Below are 20608 nucleotides of genomic sequence, written 5' to 3'. Positions count from 1 at the left end.
GGTAAGACTGACAGCAGTCGTCCCTGCACAAATCGGGTTTGGATGAGCTGGGTGACAGTGCCAATGTATGCTTGAGCTGATGGTGCTTTGCTTTTCTTTGTCGCACTATCAAAAATGATCACTTTCTTCTGCCTTAGCATCTTCTCTTTTATCTATTCCTAGTAGCTACTATTCCTACCTCTGCTTTCTTTGTTGTCACATGAGTTTAGATTAATAATTGTTTTCATCTTGATCATTTTTTTCTGGTTTTCTATAAATTGTAGTGTTTCTGTTCATTTGAAAAAGAGATTTCTCATTTTCAGCTGTACAACACTCCTGTGAGAGATGGGATCAACATCTGAGACATGTTGAAAGTTTTATCAGAGGCTGTGCTTCATCCATCTCCAGTGCAGGCAGTGTTTAAAACCTGTTAGTATACAGCGGAAAAGCTGGGTGATTTGGTTCATGTTGATGTAATGCTAGCTGTCTGTGTAGATGTGTATACTTGCTGAATGGAGTAACAGAATGGTACATGTGTTTCTTGTCTGAGTCACTCAGTCCTTTGTTTCTTGCTGAGGTCAGTTTTGGGTCAAGAAGATGCCTTAAAGGACATTATTCATCAAATTTATCTCTTCTAGCAGGCTTCCCAGCTTCCTGCCCCATTGTTCTTCAGGTTAATACTTTTTGCATCCTTCTTGACTGGAAATATTTACTTTAACTATCTATTTTTATTTCAGATGTGCTCCAGGATACACTGGTAATCCAATGCTTGGACAGAGCTGTAAAGTTGGCAATGGACGTGATGGTAAATTCAGTATTTTGATCTAGAAAAATAACAAATCTGTGCCTTATTTTTATAAGGAAAATACAAGTTGCAAAGATACTATTCAATACAGAACTTACTGTAATCTTCTACCTTTCTGCCGTGTGACAGAGTGCTATAACTGTGACCAAAGAGGGCATGAAAGCTGCAATAGTGGTGTGTGCAACTGCAAGGTGATCAGACACCGTCACTTCATGTTTGCATTAATTCCTTAGGTATTTTCACCTTCTGAATATTATAGCATGGGCTGCTTGTATCTTTTTCCTCTGATGCTGGTGTAGATGAACGTTGAAGGCCAGTATTGCTCCACCTGTAAGACTGGGGCCTTCCATCTGAGCCAAGAAAACAAAGATGGCTGCCTGTCCTGCTTCTGTATGGGTGTCACTCAGCAGTGCTCCAGCTCAACCTACTACAGAGATCTGGTAAGACTTTAAATAATAGTAAAAATACAAAAACAGATAGGGTCAAGGCCCAGCAAAGACTCCAATATGGCCTACTGGGCAGCGTTAGAAAATGTGATGGAGGGCATAAATCTTGGACTTTTAACTGTATTATCATAAGTTTTACAGTGTTTCCTGCTGATAAAGACCTCCGTCATTCATACTACACCAAAGTAATTAAGTAACAAATAAACAATTGAGTGACAGAAAGGTTCCTGTTTTTTTTCATTATTGCAACTTCCCCCATTTTGCTTTCTTCATTGGTACCTTTTTTAATGTATCTTTTGTAGTGGGTCTCTATTAAACCCTGCACTTTCATTATTCATGTGCAAGAAGACCTTCAAGTCTCATGCAGTCTGTATCAAGCCTGTTAGTCTGCTTCTCCCTTCCTTTTAGCAAAGTTTTTTTTTCTGATTTTCTGCCTCTTGGAAATGAAAGATTTCAGCACATGGTGGAAGGGTGTTCTGTGCTCACAGCCAGAATATGAGAATATGACATCACCATATTAGGGGTATCAACTTTCGCTGATCTGAAAGTGTAAAAATGTGTTTGAAGTGGAGCGTTTAAAACCGTCTGAACTCTGAGCATTTGGATCAAAGAGATTACTTATCTGTGGGAATGTTTAATAGGAGCGTCTTTTATCACTTTAAAACTTTGCGATTAAAAAATGAGGAAATGCAAAATATTTTTCTTTTAAGCACCTTATTTATTAATGTTTTTTAAGTGGTACTGCATTATTTAGTGGCTTGTATACTTAAATTTGCTTTGTAGGTGTCCTCAGTCTTTTCTCCAGGGAACTTCCAGGGATTCGCTCTGGTCAACCGTCAGCGCACCAGTCGCATTTCCACTGGTTTCACTGTAGAGATTTCCAATGAAGGCACTCAGCTGTCCTACAGTAACTTTGACTACCTGGGACAGGAGCCTCACTACTGGCAGCTTCCAGGAGTTTACCAGGGTGATAAGGTCAGTATTAAAAAGAATATACCACAGATACAACAGTTAAAACACCCCCATGCTGCATATAAACATGCTCAGCAGCACACATCAGAAACAACTAGACCATCCTACTCAACTATTTTCTCCCTTTTGCTGCTTTTTCTTACTTCAAGCTTCAGCCAGTCCTTTTAGAGTGAACTTGTTTATCAATCTTTGCGTGATTTCTTTTCCTTCATTCCTGCAGTGGTTTCATCTTTTAAATCTGAACAGCATTTATATTGGCAAAATAATTTGTATAGATTTGATGGCCCCAGTGACGACTCACATACTGTAGCTTGTTCTTTGTGTTTGTCTCCCTCTCCACGCTCTATAGAAAAATTCTCATTTTGCTCGTGTGAAACGAAAAGATCAGGTATAAAGTTGTTGTATGTTGTGATTGCTATTAGATCATATAAAATCTGGTGATTTTTTTCTGAAGTGCAGTGTTATCTGGCATGTTTCAAGTAACTGTACTGCATTTGAAATACGCTGGTTGATGTACAATAATAATAATTATCATGTTATGCATATATCGTGAATATGCACTGAAAAGTTCTGTGATCATTTATCTATACTGGCACAGTTATTTATTAGATGCATGCCATTTTTACAGCTGTGCATGCATTTTGCAGCTGAAGGTGGCAAACAAAGGCCCCTTAGAGTTACCCACTTTTATCAAAGTCCATATTCCACATCGCTTTCTGCTTCACATGATATAAGCCTTGTGGATTGATCATTAATGGTCCATTAAAGAGCTTCATAAACTTTAACTTTTACTGGAATAACACTGCCATAACACTTGCAAATACCATCAGCTCAGTGGTGAGCAAAGTGATCAAAGAGCTTACTTTATCCACATCAATAGAGTGATTCATATTTGCCAGAGGAGCAGCTAAGGAAAGATGCTTCCATCTGGAACCTAATGGCCACTCAACGTAAAGACACCCACAGAACCAAAAGAGCTAGTCAGGTATTTGGTGTGACCTGCACTGTAGATCGGAGAATGTAAAACTCGTTTGTCTAACAAGAATAAGTGATGCACAGTGTTTTTGTGGACATCTATAGAAGTAACAACATCATCTTGGTTATTAGATGTAGCAGCATGAACACTTGGGTTTGATGAAGTGGGACTGAGCAGAAGCACATCGTCAGATATGAGCGTGTGTGCATGTGAGTGAGTTATAGAGAACTCTGGCATGAATAGCAAAATCTTAGTTTCTTACGTGAAAGAACTTTTTAAGTGTTTTGTTGGTGTGACTACATTGTTTGAATGGAAATAATAGAATGAGCCTATCATGGGCAGCATCTACAGTAACTATATAAAAACTGATTGCATGTATAACCTGGTGTTTCTAAATAAACTTTGTCACTTTTATTGATGGTCAAGCAAGGTTTCCATGGTAGGTCCCCCTTCTCTTGGAGTGGGTATATATCAGGTTACCTATTACCTGTCTCTGGTACACCACTTTCCCCTCAGGGTGCTGTCAGAGAGCTGGATGATGAAGTCTGGGCACTTCTCTCTAATTTCTCCAATGGGCAAGCTGGTTCTCCTCCATTTTTTCCCTCCTATAAATCCTCCTCCTTTCCTCCGTACTCTTCTCCCTATACTTCCCGAGTCTCGACTTCCTCTTCGTCTTCCTCTCATTCTCGCTGGTCTTTGCGTAACCCGAGTCCCCCACCCTCCCCATCTGGTATCGCTTCAGTTAGACCAACTCGACCCCAACCTTACTCCCCAGGACATGCTCCTCATCTCCAGGTACACTCTGTCAGAGATTGCAAGAGGTTTCGTTTATTTTTCGCAACCCTTATGTTGATGTCTTGCATTTCTTTTTGGGGCCTGGTTCTCCCGTGAATCAGCAGAGCAAGAACACAGTGAGCAAGACTTATAGTACGACTGGTGGGACCAGCAAGGTAGATAGTGGAATGACTGAGTGACTAACTTCATGTACATTATAATCTTAAACCTTTAAAGTTAATTAACAACTTTCTTTTTTTATTTGTTGAGGGTTGTTTTTTTCCAGATATTTAAAATAAAACTTAATTATAATTTGCGACATTAATGCTGAATATAATGCATGTAGTTCATAAACACTAGAGAATGGGTAGTTGACTTAATTCTAGTGATTAATTGGAATGGAGGTATTTTTTGTTGTTAAGCAAATCACTCCCACTCATTGCTGTCACAGTGTGCACTGTAATTCTCCACTTAACACTGGTTTTTATAATGGCCTGTCATTATGCTGTTGTCTGGTTTAGATCCCCATCTAATTGAGGCACTTGTTAAGCTGTCATTGCCGTATTACTGACTGTGCAAGTTGCTGTTTTAGTTGTCAGGCAAGGCACAGTGCAAGTGCTCTGCTGTTATCGATTGGCAGCAATGAAACTCCTACGTGAAAACATCTACTTCAAAGTGTTTAGTTACATGTTATGTTTGTCCCCGATACTTCCCAGGCATACTTTCTGGAATTCTTGCTTGCTTGCTTGTGATTTCATCTTGCTGCTTAACTCTCGCTCGCTTCCTGTGGCTTATTCTCCTTCCTCCTTTGCCTCTCAGTACTTTCTGGTCTACAAAGGTTTCAACTTGCACCAGGATGGTCTGCTCTACTGGCAGCTTCCAGGGCAGTTCACAGGGGATAAGGTAATTGTGAAAACGTGGCTCGCTCCTGGTCATCCCCTTAGAGGTCACATAAAATATTGCACTCCTATTATCCTCAAGCATTCCTACATACCTGTCCACAAAACCTATGCCCATAGTTTTCCAGTTGTCCCCCACCCTTTCCCTTCAGTGTAGCTTCTTGATTTCCTGTCCTACATTCCTCCTATGTATTAAAATGTGAGGGCTTTTTGCCATGTTATGATTGGAGTTTTAACTGCTTGGCTTTTTGTAAAGTGAGATGTAATGCAAAGGTCAGAGATCATGTTATTAGATTTTCTCTTAATTAAGTGATGAAGTGATGAAAACATGCGTGGCAGTATACGTCTCACATGAGACAAAAGCAGCAGATGCAGCAATGTCATGACTTTCATTCTTTGCTATGGCCTCCGGCTTCAAAAGCATACATAAAGCAAGTTGATGGTATCTTTCTTTGTTAATGGCCTTGGAAAAAATAACCTTCACAATCACAGAAGCCATTAGACATCCTTCCCATGGATAAAATTCAGGGAATGCACTTTTACATGTATTTACAACTCTGCAAAATGTAAAGATGCTCACATGTTGGAAAAAAATCAGTTTACACCTTTACATCCTCCTATCAAAGGACTTGTTGTCAGTAAAAACTCACTTTCAGAAGCCACCAATGTGTTTCACATTTCTCTTTTATCTTGAGAACTGCAGCACTCATTAACCTGACATTAAATTTCACGCTTTAGGTGGGGTCCTATGGTGGAAAACTTAAATATACCATTTCCTATGTGGCTGGTCCGAGAGGAACGCTCCTTGATGATGCTGACGTTCAGATTATTGTGAGTATCTCTGGGAAGTTTGCTGTTTTCTACCATTGTTATATGCATTAGGAGGATTTGCTCACCTGCTTGTGTTTTTCCTTCAGGGTAATGACATCACCTTGGTAGCCCGTCAGCCTTGGCAGCGGAGGCAACAGGGCAGAGAGATGAATACATTTGAGATCGTCTTCAGAGAGGTGAGTGGTTCATAGCGTTAAGTTATTTTATAAGCCAATTTAATTACAAGTTAGATTTTTCCAATTTAAATATATTTTTAATTTTTACTATAGGCCTGTGTTATATATATATAGATAGAGATAAAAAACTACAGAAAATTTTAGGCTTGTTGAAGTGAAACCATCCACGACTGAGCCTGTCCTTTGTTTTCTTATCTTCCTGAAGCTGAACATGCTAAAACTCACTTTTCTTAAAATCTATTCATAATGCACACCAATTGCTTTAGCCTATTTTTTTTCCTCCCTACTAGGAAAATTGGCGTCGACCTGATGGCATGATTGCCACTAGAGAGCACCTGATGATGGTTCTGGCTGATCTCGATGACATCCTGATTCGAGCATCCTACTCCACAGAGATGCGCTCCTCCAGCATCTCTGACATCAGCATGGAAGTTGCTGTGCCCAACTACAGCGGCTTGGCACAGGCCCTCGAGGTGGAGCAGTGCCGATGCCCACCTGGATACCAGGGACTCTCCTGCCAGGTCAATATTTTTTTCAATAAATTTCTCAGATTTTTCTTTCTTTTTCCTTTTTACCTGATTGTGCCTAAATCAAGTATGTGTCATTTTTAGGACTGTGCTCCTGGCTATACCCGCACCGGTGGTGGCTTGTACCTGGGTCACTGTGAGCTCTGTGAATGCAATGGTCACTCTGACTCCTGTCACCCGGAGACCGGCATCTGTACAGTACGAAGCACCAGATCAGCTAATGATTGGTATTTTTCTTTGAATTAAAGCTTCCTGACAAGATCTCTAAACAGAGTATTTGCCTTCTTCCAGAGCTGCCTACATAACACGCAGGGTGAGCTCTGTGAGCAGTGTGCTCCTGGTTTCTTTGGTGACCCCACTGTTGGCACTCCAGAAGACTGCCAGCCATGTGCCTGCCCTCACACTGACCCAGACAACCAGTAAGTTCTGGCACGTATATTAAGACGTTACATTCCAGCTCTATTTATAGCTCAGGACAACTGTCCAGTGCAATTAACCCTGTCTTGTAGATTTTGGAGTATTGGTGAAACATTACCCTGTTTACTACAGCCTTATATCAAATCCTGCGTATTTCATTATCCTGATGAAAGTGTCTGATTTTGCACTTACATTTCACTTTACCATAACATAATTTTGCTGTTTCATGGCAATGAAATACCAAATCTGTTGAAAATAATAATTTTGAAAAACAATTGTAAAAAGGCAAAGTCTTAAAGACTACTATAACTTCCATAAAGGACCCTAAGTCTAGTCAAAATTACAAGTAAACACCAATTACTTGTTAACTGAGTTTCTAGACCAACACTTTTACTTTGTGTGTAACTTATGCAGGTTCTCCCCTACCTGTGAGAGCCTTGGAAATGGAGGTTACCAGTGTACTGCCTGTCAGCCTGGCTACACTGGCCAGTACTGTGAACGGTAAGATAACTGCTACTCTCAGAGAGAATACCTCATGTGTTTATTTCAGAAAAACCTTAATAAGATGAAATGCATCATTTATGAAAATACACCTACTGGAATTTCTGTAAAAGTGCTTTTGCTTTCCATGGACTGTTGTGAGACGGGGTTTTTTTTTCTGTGCCTGTTAGTTGTGCTCCTGGATATGTTGGAAACCCACAGGCAAGAGAGAAGTGTCGTCCAAATGATGGTAACGTTTCCATGCTTCCAATAAAATAAATGAAAGCCTTGTGCTGTAACTGTGCATGAAATCTATAGGAAACATAATAATTCAGAAATTTATGAAATTTTTGACTGTTCTTACAAAATTCTTCTCAGAGTGAATTCCTGAGTGTTTATATTGACCGTTGCACCTCCAGTTGCAGCCCCACTCGTAGTCAGAATTTATCCAGAGAGAGTCCTAGTGCCACAGGGAAACCCTGTCACTCTGCGGTGTCAGGTGTCTGGATCACCTCCGCACTATTTCTTCTGGTCGAGAGAAGATGGACAGCCAATCTCCGGCAGTGCTGAGAGACATAGACAAGGTACAAGATTCAACCCTTTCACCCTAAATGTAAATGAAACTGACATGATCGTATCTTGTATAGTAGAATGATGATATATATGCAAATGCGAAATTTGTGTGTGCAGGAGCCGAGCTGTACTTCACCAGCGTCCAGCCAAAGGATGCCGGTGTTTACATCTGCACCTGCCAAGACCAGCGCAGCACTAACAGGAGCCACGCTGAAATTGTTGTCACAAGTGTGTATGGGTATCACTGTCACATTAAGAGAAAGATGTTTTTCCTGATGCTGCCTGTTAAAGAACACCAAATATATGTCAGCTGTGGTTCAATAAACACTGATTTTTATGATGAAAAAAAAAGGATTTGGGCTTTGTGGAAAATTTAAATTGGTGTCTTGTGTTGCATTCTGAAATCCTCTTGAAGTATTTTTAAACAGTCAATGTAATCTAACTCTCCCTGTCACCAGGTGTCCCTTCCAAACCTATCCAGGTAATCGTTGAAGAGCCCAAATCCCAGACTATAAGGGTCGGGTCTACTGTCCAATTCATCTGTACTGCACAGAGCAAGGTAACGCTGGCTCATCCTTTATTTATGAGACACTGAGACAGTGTTTTGGAGACGCATACCCTGTGAGATTCATATATGTTTATCTGCTAACTTACGTACAGTCACCAGCCTACACTCTGGTCTGGACTCGAAGCGGCAATGGGAAACTTCCCAACCGTGCCATGGACTTTAACGGCATCCTAACAATTCAGAATGTCCAGCCTGAGGATGCAGGTGTCTACATTTGCACAGGTTCCAACATGTTTGGCATGGACGAGGGCAGAGCCATCCTCTACGTGCCAGGTTCGTGATCCTTGGCACCGCATTCCATTACCCATCACGCCTTGCTGCCATACCAGCTGTGACTACCATACTTTCTCATCCTCACACATTACCCCAGTCCGTCGTCTTACAGTAGTGCATGCTTTTCGTTTCACGCCGTGTGATGTAAACATTCAGCTCAGGGTTAACAGCTTCCTAAGCGCTTGCAGTTCTAACTCCCAGTGCTTTCGCCCTCTGCTCTCAGTTACCACATATATGACATGTCTGACCTCATGCTGCCAATCAATCAGCTCTCTTCTCTGCTTTTTTTTAACTTACAGTCTTTTGTGTCTCTTAATGTGGTTTCCTGGAATATATATGAAGAAATACAGCTTGTGGGTTTGGTAATAACTGAAACTGTAGAACATAAGATATAACACACAATATACATGGGCAAGCATACAGATTAACTAATGGGCACTCAAAGGTCATATCTCTTTTGGAGATGTGATTTGTGGACAATGCTTTCTGCCAACACTCTGATGAAGCTACTGCTGATTTTTATCTTCTTGTTTGTTTGTTTTTTGGTTTATTTTTTCATAATTAATCGGTGGTGGTCTGGTTGCTTCCTGATTACTCATAGATTTTCTTGTTGGTGCCGCCAAACATTTTGCTAGCAGGGTGCTGGATTCTGGTGTGCTCCTATGCTCCTCCCTGGCTTAAGTGTAGTGTGTGTAGCGTAGTGCATAAGACGAGGGGAAATGCGGATGCCACGATGTGTGCTTAGTGACTCTGTGACTGACATTCAACTAGGACTTCACTGTAAAGGATGAATAGGAAGAAGTCCTACTACTCTTGAGTATTTGTGTTACCCAACTTTTAAAGTGTCCCTTCATGAAACTACTGGCTGCTTTGTTACTCCACTTACCATCCTGATGATGAACGTTGTTGAACAAAATGGTGCTACTAGTCACACAGTTGGTTAAATCTATGTTTAAATTTACTGTTGAACTGTGCTGTACTGTTGTAATAGTAATGTTTCATTCCTTTAGTGTTAGTCCACCTTTGTATTGATTGCTACTTCTAATTTTTTGTTGGTTAAAAACTTCAATATCTGACTTTTTCATCTGACCTGCAGAAGAAAAAGAAAAAAGCATGTATTAAATCAACTACAATTGTATATTATGTTTTTTATTTACACTTTGTCAATGTTGTTGGTGCTTTTGATTCTGTGATTGACTGAAATTTGTTAGCCTAGAATGTTTTCATGAAATCAAATATATAAGAAATGTAGATTTTGGGTGGCTTTTTAAAGGAACCTTTAAAAAAGGCAACGTGGACACAGTTACATGGCAAGATGTTTGTTTACATTCACACAATTTTAAGTATTTTTACTAAAAAAAAATACTTTTAAATTTCACAGGTTAAACTTTAAATGTTGTCTTTTGGCTTTATTTCAGTCGACTGAGTAGATTTCTTTATTTTTCATTCTTATTAATTCAAAGGCTACATGTCAGCATGTATACACAAATGTGCTTTTAAATATATTTTTTAATTTACTCTCCTTTTTTTTACTTTCTTTTTAAAACACACCAAAATTATGTAATGTACACTACAATGTATTTATATTAACTGTGAAATATGTTTAAAAGAAAAAAAGTTATTAAAAGTATCACATATAGAACAAAGAGATTTTTTTTTACAGCCTCACTCATTTACATCTATAATATATTTTAGATTCAGGGTGACCACAAGCTGTATGTTGGCTTTTAGCACCTGAAATTTCTGTATTTAAAACAGCTTCTTGCTACTAACCTGCATGTGGCTACTTTGTATATCTTAATTTTGTGTTGCTGAACAGTTCTCATAGTGATGCTCTTTGAGTCTGTGTGTCTGTGTGTTTGTATGTTTCATGATTCTTTTGTCTGTTACACATGTGGTGGTCAGACTTTAAAGTCTAAGTGGGTTTTCCTCATTGTTAGATAAGCATAAAACTGATACATTTCAAAGCATCATTTCGGAAACTATCTTGACTCACACAATATGTATTAGGTAAGTATTAATTTGAATGCATGAAGCTATTTAATGGCACCACGAGTGACAAATTCTTAAACAATTTAAAAAAACCACAAGCTGAAATGGAAAAACAAATGTCAAAGTGGTGCCATTTGAATTCAATCCCATGATTTTTTAACATGTTTACATCGTGTGTGATGATGTTTGCAATCGAGTGGGAAAAACTACGGCGACTCACATGCAAGGACGGATGTAAGTGTCTCTGAGGAGATGCGAGGTAAACCACCGTTACTTCAGAAAGCTGACCTGTCAGTTTACCTGTTCCCTTCATCCCTTCCTCCCTCCCTCATATCCAGAGGCCTCACAGACTCAGATGTTTTACACATCCTATGAAATGTTTGAAGGACGCAGACATAGTAAGTCCGCATGAGCATGATTTCTTCTACAGGGTTCCCTAGAAGGACCCTCCTCTCTCTGTCTCCTTTACATGCATGCTCTAATCTTCCACAGCATGGATGCGCTAGTGATTTGGTAACATCCATGTACAACCACCCAAGCAACAGCTGCAGACGCTGCATAAATAATAGCCTGGAGCATACATGCTCTCTTATGTGGTGTTCAAAAAGTATCAAAAAAGTCGAATTTAGAGCTAAAAATGTGTTTTTTGTGTCCTTCTTAGAATTAAGGCTTATAAGATTGTACATGAGTGTTACTGGTTCCTACTTGACTTTTTTGGTTCATTTGGATCCATCACTGCTGGGAAAAGTGCATGTTCATTCCAATGGGCATCTCCTTGTGAATGTAGAGTCTACTTTCCATCATTTAGAAAAAGACTTTTAAAAATCTATTTTTTTCAGTCACTGGAGTCCTTTCAGTTACTTTATCGTCCTAGTTACAGATGACCAAAAAAGATGAAATATAACGTGGACAAAGTAATTAAGTATGTTTTGTTAAAATAATAATTGTCCAGCTAATTTTCTGGTTGTGTACTTGCATGTTTTATATGACAGAATGTCATATAGGAAATGTCACTTCATCCTTACCTTCTTTTCCTCTTCACTTTCCTCTATCGTTTCAGGAATCATGCTAAACTTTTTTTATACTGTCATCTGGGCTTCAAACATCATACTGTGCTTAATACATCTCATCACAACCCCATTGCATCATAGCTAAATGTGCATAGCAGACTGGAGTCCACACTTCCATTTGTGTGAAGAGATACTCAGATGGAAGTGTACTTCAAGTAACACCGTGAGTGTTTAGGCTAAACTATACTGCAGTGGCTTCATACAATCAAACACTGTATGAAGAAAATATTTGTTTCTTAAAGCAGTATCTTAATTCTAGTGTGATTATAGATAGTTGTTTTCTGCAGTGGCCACAGGTGAATTAGCTCAACGAGTAACAGAATGGATTTCCATATAATATCTGTGGTGCCCAGAGAATAACTCTTATTCCCATGACTATTTTCCAGACTCACTCAGTGCTCAGTTTATGTTTTTTTGAATAAAATTCCTCAACAACTTCTTTATGGATTGCCATGAAATATGCAGCACTACACATATTCACATCCTTTCACAACTGTTTGTAAACACCAGTAAACCTTTCACATAGCACCATCATCAGGCCGAGAGTGTCAGGTATTTTTTATAGCCCTAAAACTTGTTAAATAAAAACATCCAATCTTTTTGAGCTCTTCTTAAAATGTGATAATTAGCAAATTATTCAATATATTTCCTAAACACATGCAGGTTAACATGTTTCTTGGCATTTAGTTAAAAAATAGTACAAACTAATGGAACTACTGATATTGCTAGTCTTTTTGAATAGCAAATGAAATACCTTTACTGTAATACAGTATAACCAGAGTAAAAAAAGATGAGAAGAATTATATCTCAAAAACTGGGCAGATAAAACCAAAGCTAACTGCTAAGACAGATCCCATGTTAATAATGTGAGAAGTAGTTTTTTGGTGGGTTTTCTTCCTTTTTTGGTATTTTAAGTGTTATTGCATGTTGCACTGATTCTACCATAGACATTTACATCCATCCATCCGTTTTGTTCCACTTATCCAATCCAGGTATGTGTGGGTGGGGGGCAACCATGTCTGCCCTGTGACAGACACGTCACCAGTCTGTCAGTGGGCCAACACACAGAGACAGACAACCATTCACATTCACGCCTTCAGACAATTTAGAATCACCAGTTAGCCAAACCTCATGTCTTTGGACTGTGGGAGGAATCCAGAGAGAACCCAGGCAAGCATGAGGAGAATATGCAAACTTCACATAGAAAGGTCACACGGAGGATTCATACCCACGGCCTTCTTGCTGTGACGTGACATTTACAAAACATAACAAATACAAATAATAAAATACATCTATAGTCATAATCAAATCAGTTCATAGATGCTAAGCCAGTGTTCAGACTGTCATGCCTGCCTCATGTCCCACAGTGAACGCCCTGGAGTGTTCGTGTCACTGGGGTCAGAGAGTCAAAGATTAGCCAAGGCTTCAAAAATCCCAGTTTTCAGCCTACAGTACATAGCCTCCTCCCATCCGACTGAAAGAGCCCTTTCTTTTGGTCTGCTACCCTGGGATCGAATACACAGTCCAGAAGCTAGCCAAACTGGCGTAGACAGCAATATACCCAGAGGCCCTGCCAAGGACTGCATGCCACATCTCATCTGTTTTGTCTGCACTGGGGATTTAGGCTGCCAAGTGGGTTGAGGCACAGGCCATCACTTTCTCTCTAAGTCTGATCACTCCCTTACATGTAAAAACATTTCCACAGTTTGTAATAAAATAACCCGATGGTCAAGCAGAGGCTGTAGTCTCCTGACAAAAATTCATGATTCATTTAGAAGGTCTGTTTCTCCATGTTAGGTCTGGCGAGATTTTAGAGCTGTGCTTGACTGAATTGTGTCCTTCTGTAGCTGCAGAGGGGGCCCGGCCTCTGGCCACTGTAACTCCCTCAGTGCTGAACGTCTATCAAGGCCAGAGGGCAGAGTTCCACTGCACAGTAACTGGAAACCCAACCCCTGCCATCGAATGGATTGGTATGATAAGTTGGATTTCATTCTTAATCTATTTAATGCAGGGTTTATTGAGCTATTTCTAGTTATTTAAGTAGAAAGACCAGATTCCGCTATGTTGTGTTTGTCTCTAGGAAATCTAGTCCAGCAAAAGAAATCTACAAAACTTACCCCCACTGCTTTGATTTTGTCATTAGTGACATTAGTGTAATTGTGTGATCCCTACAGGAGGTCCAGGTAACCGAATGAGTCAGAGAGCAGTGATACGAGGTGGCATACTGATCTTCACCTCAGTGGACGCGGCTGATGAGGGAGACTACACCTGCAAGGCCCTAAACACGCATGGCGAGCACACAGCGCGGGTTTCTCTCCTTGTCCAAAGTATGCACTGTGTTTAAGTGTGTATGCCTTTTTATTTCATGTTTCCACAGAAACATTTTGAGGACTCACAACTATCTGGGGACAAAATACAATGTTCGGGTTTAGGAATAGAGTGGTTTTCTAAGTTAACAGATGATTCCAGTTTCCTGTGATCACAATATGTGTCTTTGAATGTCATGTTGCATTCTTTGGTTAGACTCTAACCCTAGCGGTCTAGGCAACCTACCTCAAGTCCAAGTCAGTCCTCAAAATACAGAAGTCCAAGAAGGTGACACATTGAGGTTGTACTGCAGAGCATCGGGATCACCCACCCCGAAGCTCACCTGGCTGAAAAATGGAGGACAAATCCCCCCTCAGGTGAGCTATATCCATCTTTCCAATGCCTGAAAGAACAGCATTTAATTAAAAACGGTAATCGCATTTATATTCCTTTCTGTATTATCTCTATCTAAAACCTCAAGGTAAGTCCAGTGCCGATGGTAATCAGAGTGTTTATGGCTGTTTCAGCATTTTGACCTCTTAACTTTATTTTTCCCTCCCTTCTGTTTGTCTCCTCCTCTTCTTTTTTTTGTCCTACCCTGTTCTGACATTTGCTCAGGCTATTCCCTCTCACGGTTTCCATCAGTTTAAAAGCAACAGTCTCGATGTGTTACAGAGACGTATTGAGGACCTGCAGGTCTGTCCATCTGTCCACCGTCTGTCTGTTTTGTCTCATAGTTCACATCCATTGTCCTCTACTGACCTTGTCTTCACACATTGTCGACTAAGTGCATGATCAAACGTGTCCTTGATTCACACTTTGTAAACTATGTTAATTTGTCACAGCTGCTCACTAAGTCATTGTGGCATTGGTGCCAAATACATTAAAACCAACTAGCTCGGCCCGGTTGACTTCTTAGTGTACTCGCATGCAGTACCTGTTTTTAAATTATGTTGTAATAATAAAGGCATTCCATGGTGTCCTGTTTTTGTGCTGTCCATATCATACCATCCCTCAAATGTTTGGGTTCTCAGCACCCAGTTGACCCCATCATTCCATTGAGTGTATTAACAGCACTAAGCATACAGTAGGTACTGTAGGTATTTCAGACATATTTTTCTCTATGCCAGGCGTAGCCCTCTGCCCCCCTGCCCAGAGGGTTTTGTGTTAGTCTGGATTCTGACCGGCCCTCCTCGGCTTGACAAGGGCTTCGGGGCCTGTTTAGTTCTGCCTCAGAGAGCCACTGCGTTGTGTCAGCCTTTCCCAGGGGGAGCCGGGCTCTGCCGTGCGACCACGCAGAAATTCTGTATGCTCTAGCAAACAGCTTGCTTTGAAAACTTGTCAATGGGTTCAGACACACATTGAGCCACAGCCCGCCTCAGCCACTGCTCGGTTTAGCCTCCCTCACGGTTGAATGGTCCGAAGCTAAGCAGCTTTGTCCATGGATGCCCTGACACCCCCCGGATACAGTAATCCCTCCCCAGACCAACCCCTTTCTGTTTCTCCTCCCATCTAAGGTGTTTCCAAACTTAATACAAGCTCATTTTCAGCTTTGCTGGGCATCTGACTGCCATGTGGAGTAGAGTACAAACAAGTCAAGTTGCTAGCTGAAAAGTCTCAGGAGCTCATAAATATGTGGTGAAATTGTTTTAAGATATTTGATGGTGGATATAAAGTTTAGACCTGTTTTAAAATGCTAACTGTCACAACCTGTCTTCTCTAAATGTTGTAATTTTTTCATTATTTTGGTGATCAACAACTGTAAGCTGTAGTAAATTTACAGTACTGTGCAAAAAGTTTTGAGTCACCCCAAATTTCTTTATATTTTGCTAGGAAAGTTGAAAATAGGTACAGTGATTTATTGAAATGTGCAAATGTAAATCGAGGTACATTATGTAAGGCAAAAACAGAGTTTGTTCAATTTTAAACCAGCTTGAAAGTCAATAATTGGGAATTGGGACTGAACAATAATACTTGTTCAGTCTGTGCTTATGATTCAACACAAGAAATATTGCTCTTAAGCAACACATCTTTGTAAATTCTTGAAGCGGTTTGAAGCATCTGTTCCTAAACAGATACTGTTTATTTGCTCTAGATACTTTTTTAGGCCTGGTAAGTGGTACGTGGCTTAAAAAACAAAAATCCTTCCTTTGCAAATGGTCTAAAAGGATTTAAAAAACAGCCAATGTTCAAAGAATTTTGAAAGACCTTCATAAGAGAAAATGGAGAAGAGACCACCTAAAAAATCAAGAAGGCTGCTGGAAGCTTGGGAACAAAATATAAAGAAAAGTCCTCAAGATGAGTGCACAGTGCTGTAATTATCACTGATCATGGACTATTAACAAATCATAACATCGTAGTAAAGCTGGCACTACTTTTTACACTTCCATGTACGATGGACAGTGTCACCAAATTCATAAACAACTGTACAAACTAGAGTAATAACAGCTCTTGTCTCGTCTTTAAGACCTATGCTATAGCGCTTTTGTGTTGCTTTTAGCTAGTAATGTGACTCAATCAGCAATGTTATATTTGTGCTGTTTCAAGGGACACAGGTAAGTAATGTGCTCTGTCAGTTTATGATTTATCTTTGTCAAATATGAGGCAAATATAAGTCAAATAACGCTTGTTTTGTATTGTTTCACAAAAGAATGGTAATGTAGTTTCTAAGTTTGTCTCATTTTTGTATGTCCTCTCCAGGCTCGTAATGACCGCACCGACATCGGTACTCTGTTCATCCCTAATATCAAGGTGGCCGACTCGGGTACTTATATGTGTGTCGGCAGCAACAGCATTGGCTCAAATAGTGCTCCCATTAAAGTCAGTGTGCACAAAGGTAAGACAGCATGGTAGTCAAACTAAAGTCATCAGTGGCTCAGACACAACTTTCAATTTTAATTTCATTTTATTGTGTTTTACTATAAATACTCTGACAGATAAAAACACTGTTCAGCTTAACTATTTATGTTTGTGCCTTGCAGCTGATCATAGCTATAATGTGGTGAGCATCCAACCATCCATAGCTGATGTCCAAGTAGGCCACAATCTGGAGCTCAATTGTTTTGCGCCAGGAAATCCTCCTCCCCCTGTCATCTGGACTAAAGCTAGTGGACACCTCTCTGCCAATCACCAGGTAATCACACATTGTGCGTCATTGTTCCTCCATTTGATAAGAGATATCTTATATGCTAGCAAGGGAAAATAATCTATATAACCTTTATCTTTTCCAGACTGCACATAAATTTGGTTCTTTGACTTAGACTCACTCAACATGCATACAGTACATACTATACAATCACAAGGATCGTGGTTCTTGCCAAAGTCCAGTGTATGCACAACCTACTTTTGTGCCTATCCATTATATCAGTTTTGTCAGCATTTTTATGTCAGATATAGTAATAGTAATATATAATCCTTAGTAATGCATGCACAGTTAGCATGTATTTCAGACAAAAGAACTTTGTAAAAACAGTAAATAGTAAGAAAAACTTTTAAGATTTGGAACGAGACATTACTGCTGACTTTTTTTAATGCTTTAACCACCAGAAAGTTATGCCATCTAGTTCAAGAAAAGGCTGACATTTCCAAAAATGATATCTCCAAAACTAAGCATGTCACACAAAATAATCTAGATGGACACATCTGTCAAAACAGCTGCGAACCACCAAGAAATAGACTTTTCAGGCCTTGTGGTATCTGGCAACAAGATATGAACTGCAAATCCTTTAACTCCCCTAAGTTTCAATGTGATGACAGACTTGTTGTTCCACAGCAGCTCACAGATGCTCAGTTTGAGTTTCATCTGGGGAAATTAGCTGTAGGGTTCATCCTTCCCACAGTGCATCCTGGTGGCATTGCTTCCCCTGGTAAATGTTAGCTGTTCACACGATTTCAAAGAGAAGGGAATCAGCTGGCTTCCTTCAATTGCTTAAAATGTAGTTCAGTCCCTGGTCTGTGAATTTGCAGCCCTATATACAACAGCATACTTTATGTTAGTAACTATCATTAAATTTCCCGTAACTTGTGTGAATATATTCCTCAGCTTAACGTGTAATGTTGAGACATAATAATCAATTATATTGGCTTCATTAGTGAGTGGTTATAATGTTTTGCTCATTAGTGTATTGATTTTTTTTCCAGTAGTAAATGTAAGGTGGTAATTTCATCTTGCATGTTCAGTTGAAGCAACTCGATTCCTTTGTGCAGGTTGTGGGCAGTCAGCTACGAATCCTGTCAGCTACTGCAGACGACTCAGGAGAGTATATCTGTCGAGTACAAGGAAACCCCGGCAGCTCTGGATCTCGTGTCCATCAGGCCTCTGTCTCTGTGTCTGTTACTTCGTCTTCTTCACGTAAGTTTGTGTGGCACTGAGAGCCTTCCCTGAAAAAGATATCATACGGGAGCACATGTTCTAAAACCTGTATGGATCTTTCAGCATTGATGGTGCCTTTCCAGATGTGCAAGCTGCCCATTCTATAGGCACTAATGCACCTCCATAATATGAGACATTCAGAATTCAGAATTGTACGTTGAGGAACATTATTCTGAAATTGCTCAAATAATTTTTCTGCTGACTGGCATCCCTCTTTATTTCAGAGAATCTATGAAAAGATGTTCTTTTTAGACCCACTCATGTTAGTGACCTGTTGCTAATTAACCAAATTAGTTGCAAAATTTTCTTCCAGCTGTTTATTTTTTATTTTTTGGTAACACTTAATTTTCCAGTCTTCTTTGCTCAGTCTTTTTTTTTTTTTTGATTTTCCGTTGCCATTATATTCAAATGATCTAATATTTTTTTGTGAAATAGTAAAATGACTCAGTTTAAATATTTGATTGTTTCCAATGTTCTGTTATAAAGACTGACTGACAGACTCAAGTAATCTAAGAGCCCATTGGGTTTTTTCACATTGTTTAAGCTCACTGTGTTCACCATGCTTGAGATTGACAGTACCAGGGATTTTTATTTGCCAGCATCCGTCAGCAGCTGGGCGAAACAGGGCATTACATGGGAAGGTGTTGTTCTCACTGCTTCACTTCATGAATTAACTTTCCATTTTCAGTTTCCAGTGTTGCCCAGTGTGACCTCAGATTGAATTATTTTCCCTGCAACTATCCCATGATCTCATCCTCATTCACTTCTTCCTTGACTTCAGTGATGTTTGAGTTACTTTCCCAGCTGCCAGTGTAACCCATCACCATGATGAATCTGTTGCTTCATGTTTTTGTGACTAGTATATCAGTTAAATGAATGAGATTGTTCAAAGAGATTTTGTCCAGAGTCAAAACCACTGCTTTCTGCTGCAGGCCAGCAGAGCCCAATCATTGCCATTGAACCCCACAGCGCTGCAGTGCGTGTAGGGGAGTCAGCCAGCTTCAAATGCAATGTGTACAGTGGAGCCCAGCCTGTTAGACTGGAGTGGAAACTGGCCAGTAACAAGCCATTGCCAGGTAATTACTGTGCTCAAACCGCCTTTAAAGAACAAAACCTTCTTAATAACTACTGATTTTATGACATAATTATTTACAATCAGTTACAGCTGCAGTTCACCCTCCATAATATATTCTATGTTTAATCACTAATTTTAAACTTCATTCAGGGAGCTTTTGAGAAAGCGTCCTTTTTATTGTAATAACAAATTGATACTTGCTTATAAATATGATCAATAAATATTCATATTTTCTAGAGTGAAAGCTTTTACAGTGAAACCAAGGGTTTACGTGGGGGGCTAGAAAAACATATTTGAATGTTTTTGAGAGTTTTCTGAGATTTAAGGATAAAAACCAGGGTGTTTTCACACATTTACTATAGTTCTGAACTTTTCTAAATGTTACCACATGTCCACCACGGTTAAATTGGACAATAAAAAATCTTTAACCTGAAAGTTCACAAGTTTGTGAACTTTGAACTTTCAGGTGTCCATATTATGTCAGATTGCTCAAAGGTGGGACATTGAATTCAAAGCTTCTGTGTACTTCGTCCTCCATGCTCTCGTCAAGCAGCTTCTTAGCCTAAATCACACAGAGCATTTCTAGTATTAAAAATATGACTAATACAAAGTATTTTCTGATAAACAAACGTAGAAAATGTTCAGACAGCACCCCAACCTGAAAGAGAAATTCTAAATGAGTTTTCATTAGCACTCTCCTTTCCCGTGAAGTTTTACTTCTTTCAAACCCCACACCGCCAAAAAGGTTCACACTTTTGTCTGTCTTAAAGAAGTAATTAGATACCTCTTTGTACCAGTGAATAAGAGATTACTACTGCTGATTTTGTAGACTGAGTACAATTTTTTTAAATGTCTTCTTCAGTTTTTAAAGCTAATTTATTGTTTCATTTGCCACTGTGTTCTGCAGACAATGTCAAAGTCAGCTCTGATGGTTCTGTTATTACCATTACCAATGCACGCACCATCAACCATGGTGCCTATCGCTGTGTGGCAAGCAACCCATTCGGCATCACGCACACCATAGTGTCTTTGATTGTTAAGGGTAAGCTGCATGCATGTCATTCAGCACTTTATTCAAACTGGTTTGCACGATGGT

General features: G+C 39.7%; 1 protein-coding gene across 12 annotated transcripts in view; it reads left to right on the top strand.

Moving 5' to 3' along the window:
* The window catches only part of hspg2 (heparan sulfate proteoglycan 2), a 96707-nt gene that overhangs the window by 57067 nt on the left and 19032 nt on the right, over positions 1–20608 (top strand). For 7 of the 12 annotated variants that reach the window (XM_076878092.1, XM_076878098.1, XM_076878095.1 and 4 more), the window contains 30 exons: positions 717–784; positions 914–975; positions 1084–1224; positions 2014–2205; positions 2552–2590; positions 3083–3187; positions 3695–3973; positions 4075–4128; positions 4772–4855; positions 5590–5682; positions 5769–5858; positions 6149–6379; positions 6470–6583; positions 6677–6804; positions 7217–7303; positions 7474–7532; positions 7702–7866; positions 7973–8083; positions 8314–8414; positions 8516–8696; positions 11027–11086; positions 13606–13728; positions 13933–14085; positions 14282–14442; positions 14684–14761; positions 16766–16901; positions 17047–17198; positions 18272–18416; positions 19370–19513; positions 20420–20554. In XM_076878092.1, the coding sequence (XP_076734207.1) occupies positions 717–784; positions 914–975; positions 1084–1224; positions 2014–2205; positions 2552–2590; positions 3083–3187; positions 3695–3973; positions 4075–4128; positions 4772–4855; positions 5590–5682; positions 5769–5858; positions 6149–6379; positions 6470–6583; positions 6677–6804; positions 7217–7303; positions 7474–7532; positions 7702–7866; positions 7973–8083; positions 8314–8414; positions 8516–8696; positions 11027–11086; positions 13606–13728; positions 13933–14085; positions 14282–14442; positions 14684–14761; positions 16766–16901; positions 17047–17198; positions 18272–18416; positions 19370–19513; positions 20420–20554 (3671 nt within the window). The remainder of the gene's footprint in view (positions 1–716; positions 785–913; positions 976–1083; positions 1225–2013; positions 2206–2551; positions 2591–3082; positions 3188–3694; positions 3974–4074; positions 4129–4771; positions 4856–5589; positions 5683–5768; positions 5859–6148; positions 6380–6469; positions 6584–6676; positions 6805–7216; positions 7304–7473; positions 7533–7701; positions 7867–7972; positions 8084–8313; positions 8415–8515; positions 8697–11026; positions 11087–13605; positions 13729–13932; positions 14086–14281; positions 14443–14683; positions 14762–16765; positions 16902–17046; positions 17199–18271; positions 18417–19369; positions 19514–20419; positions 20555–20608) is intronic. The other 5 variants (XM_076878102.1, XM_076878103.1, XM_076878093.1 and 2 more) reach the window with 4 other exon arrangements.

The sequence above is a fragment of the Maylandia zebra genome, linkage group LG20 (assembly GCF_041146795.1).
Source record: "Maylandia zebra isolate NMK-2024a linkage group LG20, Mzebra_GT3a, whole genome shotgun sequence".
Classification (NCBI taxonomy): domain Eukaryota; kingdom Metazoa; phylum Chordata; class Actinopteri; order Cichliformes; family Cichlidae; genus Maylandia; species Maylandia zebra.
This window is presented reverse-complemented; position numbering and strand designations above follow the sequence as displayed.